This window comes from Arvicanthis niloticus, chromosome 6 (genome assembly GCF_011762505.2).
Source record: "Arvicanthis niloticus isolate mArvNil1 chromosome 6, mArvNil1.pat.X, whole genome shotgun sequence".
NCBI classification, from domain to species: Eukaryota; Metazoa; Chordata; class Mammalia; order Rodentia; family Muridae; genus Arvicanthis; species Arvicanthis niloticus.
In genome coordinates, this window is record NC_047663.1 from 79,491,713 (window position 1) to 79,507,916 (window position 16,204).

General features: G+C 38.0%; 1 protein-coding gene across 1 annotated transcript in view; it reads left to right on the forward strand.

Moving 5' to 3' along the window:
- The window catches only part of Hmmr (hyaluronan mediated motility receptor), a 29,872-nt gene extending 16,692 nt beyond the window's left edge, over nucleotides 1-13,180 (forward strand). The window contains exons 9-18 of the mRNA XM_076937032.1: nucleotides 137-312; nucleotides 726-874; nucleotides 2,193-2,407; nucleotides 5,229-5,345; nucleotides 7,110-7,256; nucleotides 7,553-7,705; nucleotides 7,798-7,897; nucleotides 9,164-9,340; nucleotides 11,271-11,433; nucleotides 12,167-13,180. Of these exons, the coding sequence (XP_076793147.1) occupies nucleotides 137-312; nucleotides 726-874; nucleotides 2,193-2,407; nucleotides 5,229-5,345; nucleotides 7,110-7,256; nucleotides 7,553-7,705; nucleotides 7,798-7,897; nucleotides 9,164-9,340; nucleotides 11,271-11,433; nucleotides 12,167-12,186 (1,417 nt within the window). The 3' untranslated portion in view covers nucleotides 12,187-13,180. The remainder of the gene's footprint in view (nucleotides 1-136; nucleotides 313-725; nucleotides 875-2,192; nucleotides 2,408-5,228; nucleotides 5,346-7,109; nucleotides 7,257-7,552; nucleotides 7,706-7,797; nucleotides 7,898-9,163; nucleotides 9,341-11,270; nucleotides 11,434-12,166) is intronic.
- The last annotated feature ends 3,024 nt before the right edge of the window (nucleotides 13,181-16,204 follow it).

A 16,204-nucleotide genomic window follows, 5' to 3' on the forward strand; every position in this document is an offset into this window, starting at 1 on the left:
TGGCATTTGGGAAGCCCTGGAATTAGTATCAATTTTTTTTTTTTTTTACATGTAGAAAACAAAAGCACCTTATTTTGTTGAACATGTTTTTCCAGTACCTTAAGATAATTTCTCTTCAAAATATCTTTTAATACAGCTGTGCATCTGATCTAGTGGAAAAATACAAACTAGATATTGCCCATTTAGAAGAAGATTTGAAAGAGAAGGATGGTGAGATTTTAAGTCTTAAGCAATCTCTTGAAGAAAACGTTACATTTTCTAAGCAAATAGAAGACCTGACTGTTAAATGTCAGCTGCTTGAAACAGAAAGAGGTACTGTGCTGTTTCTATTGCTTTGTTCTTTCAAGGCTTAGATACTGTCTATAAAAAATGTACAGCTGTATAAAAACAACATTTTCATAATTATTTAATAACAAAAAATTCATGTGCTATATTTAAGAAGTTTTTTAACAGTATGGTGTTTTCTATTTATTTCAACATATTGTATTCTTTGATTGAAAATAAAAGTATTAGTTGATGACTTATGCTCTGGATGACATTTGTAATTGGTGCAAACTCAAAACTATCTGTGTAGGGAATGTGGAATGTAATAAGCTAATGACTATATTTGTCCTCCCTCTTTGGAAACATTTTATCTGTATAATGTGCCAGAGAGATGAAATATCACAGGAACTGAGTCCCTTAACAGTAGTTAGTGATGCACGTTTCCTGCTTTTCTTTTACAGACAATCTTGTCCGCAGGGATGGAGAAAGGATTGAAAGTCTCAGTGCTGAGGTACAGATTCTAACAGAGAAGCTGGTTCTGGAAAGGCAAGAATATGAAAATCTGCAGCAAAAAGAATTGCAAAGCCAGTCACTTCTGCAGCAAGAGAAGGTAGCTAACTACATTTGTTTTGTATTTTTAAAACAACTACTTATTTGTGTCATAACTGATTATGTCAGAAAACCCTGGAGTATATCCTTTGAATGTTTAGCCACAGATACTGGTATGTGCTTATATTAAGTGAATGAGATACATATTTGTAATTATCTTAAAAAGAATATCTAGGCTGCTCATGGTGGCGCACATCTTTAATCCCACTGAGGCAGAGGCAGGTGGATCTCTACAAGTTCAAGGCCAGCCTGTTGTACAGAGTGAGTTCCAGGACAGCCAGCGGTACACAAAGAAACCCTGTTTTAAAACAAACAAACGAACCAAAAAAAAAAAAAAAAAACAAAACAAAAAACAGAGAGAAAAAGAATATATAATAACAGGAAAAAACAAATTGAAAATGCAGCTTATATAAATAATTTTATGTATTGGTGAGGGAAGAAAGTCCAATAAATAATACAAACAAACAACAAACATGGGCATGGAATAGAAACAGACAATTCTAACATGACATTCAGATAACTTATAAACATGAAATGATCCCCCCCATAGTAATTAATAGAATAATTTGTTTACAAGATGTGCAGAAACTAAACCATTTCACTGTGACACTTCAGTGAAGGCTGAATCAATAAGAACGGACATGACTCATGTGATATATTTTGGGGCAGCAGACAATGAAATGGGTTCAATAGGTTAATATACATTGACCTTAAGATACCAACTATTTTTACAATTTTACAAAATGTTTGTTTAAGTACAGAGAATATATAGCATAGCCCCTGAAAAAAAGTGTATACATGTATGAAAATATGGGCAATATGTCCTCTAAACCAAAAGTTACGTCTGGAAAAGAAAACTAAGATTGAGATAAGGACTAGTAAAAACTAATATGCATTTAAAATCTGGAATTTAATATTTTTTTCTAGATGATTAAAGTTAAAAATCTTTGAAATGTGTGTATCTTATACATTTTATGTAACATCGAGATCATAATATATTTTTAGCATATCTGAGTAGATTATATTGAAGTACATAAGAAAATAGAATATATTGAAATATATATAAAAGCCAATTGTAAAGTAGATATAAAAAAGGCAGTGTGACGATTTTACAGTAAAAAAAGCTAGAAATTACATTTTCCATAGTGTTAAATTACACTATATAATCTAGGGAAAGTGAATATGGTATTTGTACTTTCTGTGTTTTCTTTAAACTTCCTAATTATTTTCCATACTTCATTATCTGTACTTCCTTCTTGTCTCCATGAAGGGTCCTCATGCCATGTCTAATTATACTGTGATAACCTGTCTGAATGCAGGAACTGTCTGCTCGGCTCCAGCAGCAGCTCTGCTCTTTTCAAGAGGAAATGACTTCCGAGAAGAATGTCTTTAGAGAAGAGTTAAAGCTCGCCCTGGATGAGTTGGATGCGGTCCAGCAGAAGGAGGAGCAGAGTGAAAGGCTGGTCAAACAGCTGGAAGAGGAAACGAGGTCAACTGCAGAACAGCTGAAGCGGCTACACGACCTGCTGAGAGAGTTTGTATCAATGGGATCTTGTGCATGCAGGACTGGAGATATAAACTATTTTCTAGTTTGTCTTAGAATTCTCATGTCACCCAAGTACATGCATGGAGGTTGGGATTATCTTGCAAAGTAAGAAAGAGAAAACCATGTTAAGAATACGTATACACTCACACATGTATACACTCATTGTATGTGGGCAAGTATGGCACTGAAAGTAAAAACTAGCTGGGTACATTTTTAATCCCCTGGAGGTTAGTCTGGATTGCACATTGACTTTGAGGCATCCTAGGCTATAATAGTGAGACTTTGGGTCCATAAAATAAAATTTTAAAAAGCCCTTTTCCTAAAGCTAAAAACATATTTATGTGATTCTTTACTACTCCATTTTCTAAAAGTCGTTAGACATCAGTGTTAAAACAATTTACTTTATATTTGAAAACATCTAGACCTTTTAATGTTTTACATAGCTTTCTTGGGAGAATGCAAACACTCATTAATTTGTGTGCGTGTACCCATATACATGCACAAGCACACATATCACTGTACGCTTGTGGGAGTCAGAGGACAACTTTCAGAAGTTGCTTCTTTTCCCACTGTGTGGGGTCCTCAGAGTATAAATCAGATCACCAAGGTTAACAAGCACCTTGATTCCCTTAGCCAATATTGCTTCAGGAGTAACAATTGGAAAGCAGGTTATAGTGGCTCAGACATGTAGTCCCAGCACCTCAGAGGCTGAGACTAGAAGAGTGCAGTGAGCTTGTGGCCACCCTGTGTTGTAGAATGGAATGCTATCTCAAAGAAAAATAAATGCAGAAATAAAACAATCAGAGCTAGCTGATAAACATTAAAAAACAACATTCTTATTAAAAGTAAAGAATTTAATGCCTGGTAAAACTTTCTTCTTTCCAGGTGTGGTGGCACACCCCTTTAGTCCCAGCACATAGGAGGCAGAGGCAGGCAGATCTGAGTTCAAGGCCAACCTGGTTTATAGAGTGAATTCCAGGGAAAGCCAGGGCTGTTACACAGAGAAACCCTGTCTCAAAAAAAACCAAACCAAACCAAAACAACAACAACAAAATAAAATAAAAAAGGAAAAACCAACCCCTTTCCTCTCTAGCACATACATTTAAATTAAAATTGACAATTTTATTCTTTTATCTTTAATTTTTGTTATTTACTTTGAAAATATATTTTAGCCAAGTATGGTGATACACACTAATCCTAGCACTTGGGAGGCAGAGTCAGGCACGTGTCTGTGAGTTCAAGGCCTACAAAGCTAAGATTTCATGGAACTCTAACTTGAAAACCAAAACTAATACATATATCAGCTTATTATTGTTGGGTGGGTATATGTGGTGTGTATGAGTACAGGTGTGGGTAGAAATCAGAGGACAAAGTTGAAATATTACTCCTCTACCATGGTTTCACTGGTCAGACATATAGATAGTCAGGCTACAGAGCAAATTCTTTTATCTAGCCCTGCCAATTTGATTATTGAATTTTAACTACAAATAAGTTTATCATCTAAGTTCTTAAGATTCCATCCAGGAAGCAATCTACTTGTGGATGAGATTTGAACCTGTGGTGTTATTGTGTATCTCATGCCTGCCCTGCTGAGTACTTTGCTAAATCTCTTCTTGTTTGGTTTTTGGTTGGTTGATTTGTTTGATTGTTTGTTTTTGTGATTCCTGACAAAAAGGCACTCCAGGTCTTTGTATTCCTTGCCTTTAGGGAGTAATACAAAGGTGTTATTACAGAAATTGTTCTTAACTGTAACTGATTTGGGGGAACAGGACCCCTAATAAGTTGAGTAGACAACAAATTTCCTAAAGGGGTGTTGGGAGTCATTCACTCTGGCTTAAAGAGTTCTGATTACACTAAGATCTTTTACAGAAGATCTTTATTTGGTGGCTTAACTAGTTAACTGTGGGATTCCCAGGGAAATGGTCTTGTTGCCTTCACATCCTACTTCATTGGGTGTTATGTGAGATGCTTTTTCAAGTCCCACCTACACTGGACATTTTAGGCTCAGATTCAAAGACAAGAACTGAAAGTTACAATTGATTGTTTTTGCTTCTGTCTTCCTTGTTGTGCAATTACTTTGACCTACTGTTTGTCTTGAGTGTTCACTTAGAATTGTGCAGTGTTCATTTTTAATTCACGAAATTCTTTCAGAGATCCTTCATAAGCTCATATTTCTATCCAAACATGTTTTAATATACAATATTTGAAAAAATATTTGAGATTTGTAGTATGTATTTAGAAAAATGAGTTAAAACCTATTTGTTACTATATGAAACTGTTGAAAATTTCATTAGTGTTGGGCATCTGAAATACTTTTATTTGTAGGCTGGGATAGGAGGATCCTGAGTTCAAGGCCAGCTTGGGCTAAATAGCAAAAAAGAAAATTGAATAATAACATCATTGCACATAGTATCGTAACTACCTGTCAAAAGAGTTTTTAATGTGAAGTGTCTTTAACTATGTGTGGTATCTACTGTCTCAATATAAGGAACTAAAGTTTATTAAGTCTCAGAGCTTTTAGTTAGCATTGCGTTCAGTCTTTAGACCTGACTAGTCTGTAAGATTGGCTTTACAGGTTGCTTTAAAGGTTTTGGTTGTTCTTCCCTCTATATTACCTATATAATTTAGGAGTCATGAAAAGAAATCCAGGCAAAAATACAGTTGAAGCAAGTAAGTAAGTTAGTAAACCATCATGCAAGGAGATGAAGTGATACATGTATATTTTAAAACTGTACAACAGTTACTGCACAGGATTATGAGACATAGGGAGCATAGTTTTTGGTCATTAGTAACGTTTTCTTGTTCTTAGGAAAGAACTTGAACTGGAGAGAAGTACTGCCGCTCACGCCCAAGCCACCTTGATTGCACAAGAGAAATATAATGACATAGCACAGAATTTGAGAGATGTCACTTCTCAATTGGAAAGGTATTCTTCTTTGTAGTACCCATGACTGAATATGTGAATGGAGAGAAGTGTTAACCTACAGAAATCTATGAACAGAGCAATCCAATGGACAATGACTGCTATTACCTTAAATTCCATGACTGGCTGTAAATGGGCACTTAGTGCCATCTAGTAAATCTTCCTATACTTAGGTAGATGTTCCCTTTCCTACCATCCAGTTCAGACCTCCTGCACCTGTCACAATACCATGTTACTATTCTCATAGCATCATTTAAAAAAAAAAAAAAAAGCTTTTAGATCTTCATCTAACATCAGCGCACTGACATTTATCCTGTCTCCCTGCTTATTCAATAATTTCTTAGTTTTCTGTTTCTTTTTCCCTCTGCCTGCCTTTCCACCCTTCCCCACACTTTCTTAGATACTCTTGCCATGATAGATATCACTGACTAACCTGGTATTACCTATGTACCCCAGACCGGCCTGAAATGCATGGCAGTCCTACCACAGCCTTAGAATGCTCATGTTGCCAGAATGCTCTACTGTGTGTAGAAGCTAATATTTTAGTCCTTTTAATGTTCAGTGAGCCCTGAAATTAAATCATTTGCTCCTTGTCTTTTGAAGTTATTCTTGGCTAGGCTTGGTGGCTCACAGGTGCATTCCCCTTCACTTGTGAATTCTAAAATAGGATTACAGTAAGCTTGAGGCCAGACCAAACTACACAGTGGTTCAACCTGATGTAGAGAGTGTGACCCTATCTGAATGCAGAAGAGAAGTTAGTAATGTTTTCAGTCAATGTTAATATATTAGGATGTGCAGTCATTTTTTAAATCATAATTTAAGAAGAAAACTTCATGGACACTCAATTTTTAAGAATATTTATTTATTTAATGTACATGAGTAACACTGTGTCCTCAGACACACCAGAAGAGGGCATCAGATCCCATTACAGATGGTTCTGAGCCACCAAATGGTTGCTGGGAATTGAACTCAGGACCTCTGGAAGAACGGTCAGTGCTCTTAACCTCTGAGCCATCTCTCCAGCCCCGGGCACTCAACTTTCTTCATTAACTATTATTCCCAGCATCATCGTAGCACAAAATTCTATTCCTCTCACATCTGTCCTCTTGGGAAACAGTTGTTTCCATACGCTACACAACTATACACATTTCTCTCTACTCCTACCACTTCTATTTCAGGTTTTCAATATTTTCTTTTCTTTCTCCTCCTCCTCCTTTTTTTTCTTTCTTCTTTTTTTTTAAATCTCTTTTTGTAGCCCTGGCTGTCCTGGAATTCTCTATGCAGACACAGCTAGCCTTGAATTCACAGAAATCTGTCTGCCTCTGCCTCTCAGGTGCTGGGATTAAAGGTCTGTACACCTGGCACTGTTTTCCTTTTTTTAAAAAAGGACACTAGGGCTGGAGAGATAGTTCACTTGGTGTTTAAGAGCACTGAATGCTCTTCCAAAGGACTCAGGTTCAGTGTCCAGCACCCACATGGTGGCTTAGCCATCTGTAACTCCAGTTCCTGAATATCACATTATTTCTGAGTATTTGTGCACTGCACACATGTGGTTCACAGATATACGTGCAGGCAAGACACTCATAAACAGACAGTGTTATGTAAACTCATTACTCAGAGTACTTAATTCTTGCCTGTGTAAACACATGAATATAAGGTTTTTCTTCTGCCAAGAAGTACATAAAATCTGAACCTTGTGAATATAGTAGTAAGAAAAAAAGTGTTAACTGTTGTTTTTTTTGTTTTTTTTGTTTTTTTTTTAATAAGCTATAAGTCATCGACACTTAAGGAAATAGAAGATCTTAAACTGGAGAATATGACTTTACAAGAAAAAGTAGCTGTGGCTGAAAAACGTGTAGAAGATGTCCAACAACAGATATTGACAGCTGAGAGCACAAATCTAGAATATGCAAAGTGAGTAACAAACACATTTACAATTGTTTGTTTGTTTGTTTGTTTGTTTTGAGACAGAGTCTCACTATTTAGTTTTGGCTGGAACCTGCTATGTAGAGCAGGCTGCTCTGAATGGAGATCCACCTGACTGCCCCTTATGTGCTACATTTAAAGACAGAATCCCACCACACCCAGTTAGAATTGCAATTTTTAAGAATTGTTTCTGTTTGTTTTTCATTTTGTCTTTCCAAAAAGAAGGGGGTAAAAGTTGAAATCACTATCAAATGTTTAGTGGATTCTTCTTTCTCAAATCTAAGGATGGTTCAAGATTTGCAGAACAGATCAACATTGAAAGAAGCAGAAATTAAAGAAATCACATCTTCATTCCTTGAAAAAATAACTGATTTGCAAAATCAACTCAGACAACAAGATGAAGACTTTAGAAAGCAGCTGAAAGAGGAAGGAGAAAGGTAGGTCAGGCTAGACCTTAAATGCCACGGAACATGGTTTGTTCTAATGAATTGAAAAAAAATAATTTTTTAAAATTAATTTCCCCATACAGAACAGCAGAGAAAGAAAATGCAATGACAGAATTAAGCATGGAAATTAATAAATGGCGTCTCCTATATGAAGAACTGTATGACAAAACTAAACCTTTTCAGGTTTGTTGCTTGTCCTTAAACTTGTGGCCTGGAGAGATGATGGCTCTGTGGTTAAGATACTACCTGTTCTTCCAGAGGTCCCGGGTTCCATTCCCACTAACCACATGGTGGTTCCAGACTGGCTGTAACTCCAGTTTCGGGCTGTCTCACAATGTCTTCAAGCTTTCTGGGTGCTGCGTTGCACAGACATACATGTAGACAATACGCTCATACTCATAAAATAATATAGATAAAAAAAACTTATTTTGATGTGTTTTAAGAATGTATTTTCCTCCCATTAGTATTGACTATGACTTGGTGCTTCTGCAGCATCTCTTCTTGGTTACAATAGTTTCAACTTTTATCTGGTAGTGAGCTCAGGGGTAGAGTGTGCTTGGTATGTACACGAGCTAGGGTTCAATTCCCAGTACTACACAAAACCAAAAGTAAAGTGATAAAAATGAGCAATTTGTATGCTATTTATCATTTCTCCAGCCAACTGACAAATTTAGTAGACTCTAAATTTGAGTGTAGTTGTTATATTTAAAAAATGCTTTCTAATGAACAAGTTGAAATTAGTACTCCTGAAGGCTCTCCTCAGAGGAACATCAGTCATTTACCTGTCACTTTGTGATGGGTATTTTGATATGATCCATCATGATATTTCTCAAGTTACTGTAGTGATCTTTGTGTTGTATTTTTGTCCTTTGGTTTTAAGACAAGGTATCGAACGATAACCCAAGCTGGCACAGTGCCAAGCCTGGAACTGGATGTGCTTCTTCTCCCCAAATTCTATCATTAGAAACATCAGCCTCTATGCCTGATTATCTTTTTTCCCTTGAGACTCTAGGCTGTCCTAGAATGTTCTGTGGAGCTGAATTTGTCCCTGAATTCCTGACCTCTTGCTTTTGCCTCCTAAATGCTGAATTTATAGCCATAGACCATCATACATGGCAATACCCCATCTCTTTATAAGAAAAAAGTGCCAGGTGTGGTAGCACACACCCTTACTCCCAGCACTCAGGAGGCAGATGCAAGTGGATCTCCTGAGTTTGAGGACATCCTGATTCCAAGTTCCCAGACAGCCAGTACAGTAGAGTGAGTCTATCTCAAAACAAGCAAACAGGCCTACAAACAAACAAAAGGCAGGTCTAATTGGAATGGAAGTGGGTGTTGGAAAAGTTTAGTCCAAGCATGCCACAGTGCTTGTGCTTGTGAGGCAGCAGCAGAAGGGTGCGCATGCTCGTCTTGGTTTCAGTACTAATAATGCGCATTTGTCTTTTCCAGCAACAACTGAATGCCTTTGAAGCAGAAAGGCAGGCATTGTTGAATGAACATGGTGCAACTCAGGAACAGCTAAATAAAATCAGAGACTCGTATGCACAGCTACTTGGTCACCAGAATCTAAAGCAAAAAATCAAACATGTTGTGAAATTGAAAGATGAAAATAGCCAACTCAAATCGGTTTGTAAAATAACATTTATATTCATATATGCAATTTATAGAGGAGAATATGAGAACTAAAGGACTCATTTAATGTTGACCAGATGAGTATTCAGTTTTACTTAGTTTTATAATGGCTACTATAGTTGGAAACTATAAAATTTTACACGTTCATTTCTACTTACAAAATAGCCATTCTTTTTTGTAAATACGATGAAGTTAAGCAGTATTCAAAAGAATGATTATGTAATTTCTCTTTCCTTTTAGAAAGTTAGTATATATATTAGTATATATTTTATTTATTTATTTATTTATTTATTTTTGGTTTTTCGAGACAGGGTTTCTCTGTGTAGCCCTGGCTGTACTGGAACTCACTCTGTAGACCAGGCTGGCCTTGAACTCAGAAATCCACCTGCCTCTGCCTCCCAAGTGCTGGGATTAAAGGTGTGCGCCACCACCGCCTGGCGTTTATATTTTATTTTTGGCATACAATATGCAAAACAGTGGGTTATATTACCTGAGATATGGGTGTTTATAGTATGTTGATTGTGGTTCTTCCTGGTATACCCAAAAGCTGTAAGCTGGATCATGTAGTAATGTTAATTTGCATTCTGATACTGTCCTGGTGAAAAGAACCTGGCGGTCCTCCATCAGCATAAGCCCTTAGCACTCACATGTCTGCGATCCAGTTTTGAGATTTGATAAGAATGCAGTTCCCCTGTGGACGGGTCAGCAGAAAGGAGAAATCCATGTTGTCACTATATAACTGAGAGGACAGGGATTGGGAGCTATCGTGGGAAGGAATTTATTGTTTAAAACTAAACTACCATGGAGGCCTGTGACTAGGAAACAGTCACAAGTCAGGGAGCCTGAGGTTAGCCTGCCACAGCTCCCTGGGCATCAGACAACTCTGGAAGCAATTGCCCACAAGCCATAGTGCAGGCAGTAGAAGGCTTAAACCAGTGAAATGATAGGAGAAGGTAGCCCTGAGCCCAAGGTCAGGGGTAATAGATTGCTGGAGCTTCCGAACTACAGATCAGTTCTGTAGGGTCTGAGGACTCTGAATGTTCAGTGATCTACTTGACCTCCCTTGATATTTGTGACCCCAGGGGGCCACTTTTATCTGTCTTCTCCCCATTGGGTAGACTCTGAAGCTAGTATTTTAGCACAGAAACTGGGATCGTGTATCCCTCTCTCTTAGTGCCACCTCTGCCCTTGGCACTGTGGTTCTTAGTGACTTACAGGGAAAGGGAGTGAGGAATAGCCTCAGTTTCTCTCAGTTTTGTGTTTACTTAGACCCATTGTTATGTGCTAGATGAGAGTGATCAGGCCCAGTGATTCCAGAACTGCACAAGTGCGGCTGAGCAAAGGAGATCTTCTGTCCTTACTACCTTTGCCCACAGACATCAGCTAGTAGTGGCTGCTGGCAAAATGGACTCTTCCTGGTTAGGAGCCTTTGGGAGTTGGGGAGAAGGAAAGCTTGTGTTCTTGACTATGTGGTTTCTAGTAGGGAGGGAAGGAGTTCTTTGGTTTCAAATGCCAGGCAAACTTTTGTGGGTCTTTCTGAATAGCTGTTTCTTCTTTTGTTGTTCTGCTTTTAGGACACTCTCCAGAGGAAGAACACAATTGCTTGCCTTTTTATATTATCTGGTTTTATGAGGAAGCCTGCCACAAACTGTTAGCCTGTCAAAACAAAAGTTGATTTGGTGCAATTTATTTTCATTTCATATTTGATCAGAAAAGTGCACCTATAACTATAGAGGGACAAGAAAATTTAAAATACTGTTTCCTTTGCCAGAGCTGTTCCAAATCCCTTTGTAATTCACTCTTAGTGAATATGTGATAGTTATTTTTGCCATTACCTTTTATACATAAGCAACTTTTCGGAATATGTCTGCAACGATGATAACCACTGTGCACTTTAGTGATTATTTATATTTTTCTTTCATAGGAGGTGTCAAAACTCCGGTCTCAGCTGGTTAAAAGGAAACAAAATGAGCTCAGACTTCAGGGAGAATTGGATAAAGCTCTGGGCATAAGGCACTTTGACCCTTCCAAGGCTTTTTGTCATGAATCTAAGGAGAATTTGACCCTCAAGACCCCATTAAAAGAAGGTAAGGAAAAGTGTATTTATGCTCCTGTCATTCTCCTTTTTTCCCCCTTTGTATTCACAGCAGTTGGGGATAAAACTTTTTTATAACCTATGAAACTTTATTGGTATCCTCTAATATAGAAGAAATTCTTACCAAGGTGATGTATGCGATGCCATTTTCTCCTCCCTTCTTCGCTGCTGCTGACCCAGATCGCCTGTCCTTCCAGCCCCATTGCATCTTCCATACTCTGTCTTTTATTGCTCCTATCAGCAGCCTCCCTCCCTATTCCCTCTGAACTGCATTTCTCTTTTGCCAAGGTCAGTCCCTCTGTCTAGAGCCCACATGGTGTGTCTTAGATCCATAATAAATTGTCTTTTACATTTCAAGCTGAGAGAAGTTGTTTTTCTTGACAGAAACTTTGTATATTTCACAATTAAATTCTAATTGCTTAAAATACTGAATATATATATATTATAATATATATGTATATATATATATATTATAATTTGTGTGTGTTTTATATATATGTATATTATATATATTATAATTATGGTACTTCTTCTGTCTTTAAGAAGACCAGCCTAGTTTTAGTTAAGTTTATAATGGCTTAGGAATTTGGTTTGGTTTTCAAGGATTTATTTCGATATTCGTGGGTGTGCTAGGCAAGTTGTGCCTGAGCTACATCCATAGCCCGGCTCATCTGTTAGTAGTTTTAATATAAAATACTTAAAGTCTTTTGTCATGTTCTTTTCAGGCAACCCAAACTGCTGCTGAGTCAGATGCAACCTCAAGAGGATCATGGAAATATATGTCCAAAATACTTGCTGAAGATTATTTTCTTCATTATTCTTGATATTATGTTTACAGTATATATTATATGATATATTTAATTTCTACTGCCTATTCTCCGGTATATGAAATAGTAATTCAGCATTTGTTGTCAAAATGACTTTTGATCTTTTATTTTCTATTCTGTGCCTCCTCAGTCTTTACCTGCATCACCTCACTCTGAACCACCTGTTTGCTTTGCTGCATGCGTTGCCCTACCATCAAATTGACTTTTTTTTTAGATCAGTATTAAAATTTTCCCCCTATTCTGTATTCCCTCTGTGTTTTTAGCTTGACTCTAGAGTTCTTTCTACTCCAGTAAAGAGTGGAAAGGCTAAAAGCCTTTGGCTTGCTCTTGTCTTTACCTTGATTTACTGATCATGCTCGCTCTGCTCTCTTCAATCTGTCTCCTTTTCACCTCAGCCAGAAATAAGGATGCCCTTAACCCCACAGTTGCCTTGAGTTTTCTTTCTTTTTTTTTAATCAAAGTGACTGAATTATTTATTTGCAGATTCCTTGACTCTATCCCAATTCTAAATTAAGACACATAGTTTGGCCTATAAACCTACATTTTTTTTTTTAAAGCATTAGCCTGTTAATTTTTAGACACACTGGAAATCTGGATTTCCCCCCCCCCCCCCCCTTGGTCTGAGACTGGGTTTCTCTGTGTAGCTCTGGCTGTCCTAGAACTCACTCTTTTGACTGGATTGGCCTTGAACTCAGATCTACTTACTTATATATCCTAATTACTAGGATTAAAGGCAAGCATCACATGTTCAGTCTCTCAAGCAAATCTGAAAAATTTTACACATAGATTTTTAAAGAATTTTTCATCTGCGTATCCTCTGAATGTGTGTGTAATATAAAATAAAGCCATATAGAAACTCAGACACCCAACCAGTGATTAATTTTTATTTAATAAATTACAATATTGCTTCTTTTTAAGGTGTATTTAATTGTGTCTACCTTCCCTCCTAATTTTTCCTGGAATAATAAATGATACCTTTTCTTTCTTCTTTTTTTTAACCCCTGATTTATGCCAGGAGTAGTGAAACACAACTTTAATCATAGCATTCTGGAGGTAAAGGGAGAAAGATGAGATGTATTTGCATGGCAAGTCCCAGGCCAGCCAAGACTTTTGTAGGCCCGTTTTTCAAAACCTACTTTAATAAGTGTACGTAAATGCTACAACCTCCCTTCTAGCCTACCATCCACTATAAAAGGGCAAAGGAGGATGTGGACCTGTTGAGAAATAATTCTTTGGGGCGAATCCAATCTTCATTGTCAGGGTATCAGCAGTTCAGTTCACTTGAGTCAGTGGTAGCTTGATCCACTTGAAACACCATTCGCAAATGGAGCATTTCTCTCTACAAAGTCTCAACAGACAGTGACGACAAGGCAAACCAAGGCCACAGCATTGGCAAAGGAGACCAGCAAAAAAGTGGCAAGATGAGCCAACACCACCTAGCTTAGTTCACAGTCTGTTGGGTTATATTTACACCCTATCCAAACATCAGGTGTTCTGTCAAGTGCCTACTCTAGCAAAACATCACATGCCCTTTTTTTTAGGCCTCTTCCAGAAGAACACCACACTTTTGTTTCAGCAAAACATCCTTTAATAAGGTAGTTTCCAGAAAGAAACCAGAAATTTCCACTTTCGACTACATATTTATTTTTACATTGAAAACTCATGTTAGTCATTCTTCTTTTGGAATTTCATAGAGATTTATAGCATTTCATCACAGTCACTAGACACAGGGAGAACAGAATAGTCGGCTCCCTGTGGACTGCTAGCTTTGTACTATCTACAAGGTAGCATCTGTGGGGCTAAAGATTCACAATCATGAGGACTAGAGTTCCAGCCTTAGAACCCAGTTAACAAGCCAGGTAGGTGCACACCTGACACCCCAGGGCTGAGACCTGTAACAGAATCACTAGAACTCACTGACTTCTGGCCTAGCTGCCCCGGCCCACGGGGATTCAACAAGACCTTAGGGAAGGGGGCAAAAGAATGAAAGGACAAGAGACACTAAGAATGAGAGCAAGTCGGGTTCTGATCAAGCTCTGAAATCTTAATTTTGGGTGCAGGTTATAAAGACACACCAAACCGGGAAGTTTGGGCGAGAGTCATTGCTTAGGGCTATTTTACTATGGAATCCTTATTGTCTAAGACCAGTCCACTGTCATATCTTTATTGTCCCAAGACCATCCCATTATCATAACTGGCTCCCAGGAAATGCCAGACGTTCTTTAAGTTCCTGGGACCTGAGGCCTGCTAATGTCCTTTCTTAACCTTGTACTGACTAGTCTTTCCAGAACAGCAGGTAATTTCCTGAGGCTCTCTTAGGACAGCAGGTAGTTTCCTTGATTTGGCTCCTGCTACCTTGCCACAAAGACAGCAAACTTCAGGTTCAGGGAGGGATCCTACCTCTAAAGAACAGGTGGAGAGTGATAGAACCACACTCTACTGCACACACACACACACACACACACACACACACACAGAACCGTTAACTTAGGCTTATTTAAGTGAAATTTCAGTAGGTTTCCTATCTTTGATTCACGAGCAAATCATAACCAACACCCTAAGCATATGTGGGTTTATGCATTTATACTTTTCTGATTGTTCTTTAGCTCTTTGCTAAAAAGTAAACCTTGACTTTGGCACTTGATTATTATTATTTTTAATCCCTGGGCCCTGTCATCCTGTGGTCTGTTACTACCATGGAATATTTTGATGTTGGCTGACTAGAAATGAGGACCCTGGAGGCATACCATTTGTAGTGGTTTGAAGGACAATGGTCCCCATAGGCTCATATATTTGAATGCTTGGTCACCAGTTGGTGGAACTGTAAGGGAAGAATTTAAGAGGGTGACTTTGTTAGAGAGCTTATATCACTAGGGGGTGGGCTTTGAGGATTCAAATGTGTATAAAAATTCTGTGTTTTAGCTAGCCCCTATAAAAAGACAAATAATCCAGGTATTTTATTTATAAGCCATAATCCTAGATTGGGCAGGTTTGGAACTATTCTAACTTATTTTCCAGCCATATTGTCTCTTGTTACTTGCTGCTTTTCCTGGCGACATGCTCATTGTCCATCTCCTTTCATGGAGGGCTCCTCCATCACCCCCATGTCATGCTGTCTTCCCACTCTCCTTGCAACCCCCACCCAGGTAACTGAAAACCCGCCTACCTTGACCTATTGCCCAATCACAGGCTATAGCCTTTTATCACCAATTAACTTGGGGAGCAAGGTTACATAGCATCATTTGGTATATGTGACGATCTCCTTGGGGACAGCCAGATATTGGAGGTGAATATTTAGCATTTCAATACATACCAGTACCAGTGTTGGTACTGGTAAAATCCAAAACCAGGGGACCCGCCACGCATGCCAGGTGAGGCAGCTGCCTCGCGCTGCCCCGCCTTTTCTTGGTGGCCAGCCTGCATAGCCAGGCAGTGTCTCAAAGCTGAACTAAGCCTAAATTGTCTTTGAAACTACTAAAAATAGCTGTCTGTGCTTCACTTCTAGAAAATGGCTGTACTCTGTTGGTGGTGTTACAGGCAGGTCTGGGAAGTACTCATCAACAGTATTTAATGCTTGGCTAAATTTCCACAGTTAATGGAAATGACCAGATCTATGTAGTGTTGCCACTAGAGTTTTTAAATTGGCATTTGAAATCGTTAAGCTAAAAAAAAAAAAAAAAAAAAAAAAAACAAAAAAAAAAAAAAAAAAAAAAAAAAAAAAAAAAAAAAACAATGGGGGAGTTCACTGAAGTTTCCGTTAATGTAAGGTGGAATATTTCACAACAGGAATCAATTGCTCAATGTGCTTCCCAACCGTTGGCTCATGCTTGTCTTTCTCCAAGAGACAAAGTCAACAAGTTCTACCAGGGAATTGCAGGGTTTGCTTGTTTGTTGTTTGTTTTTAGTTAGTTCTGCCATATGGATTTCAGTAATGGA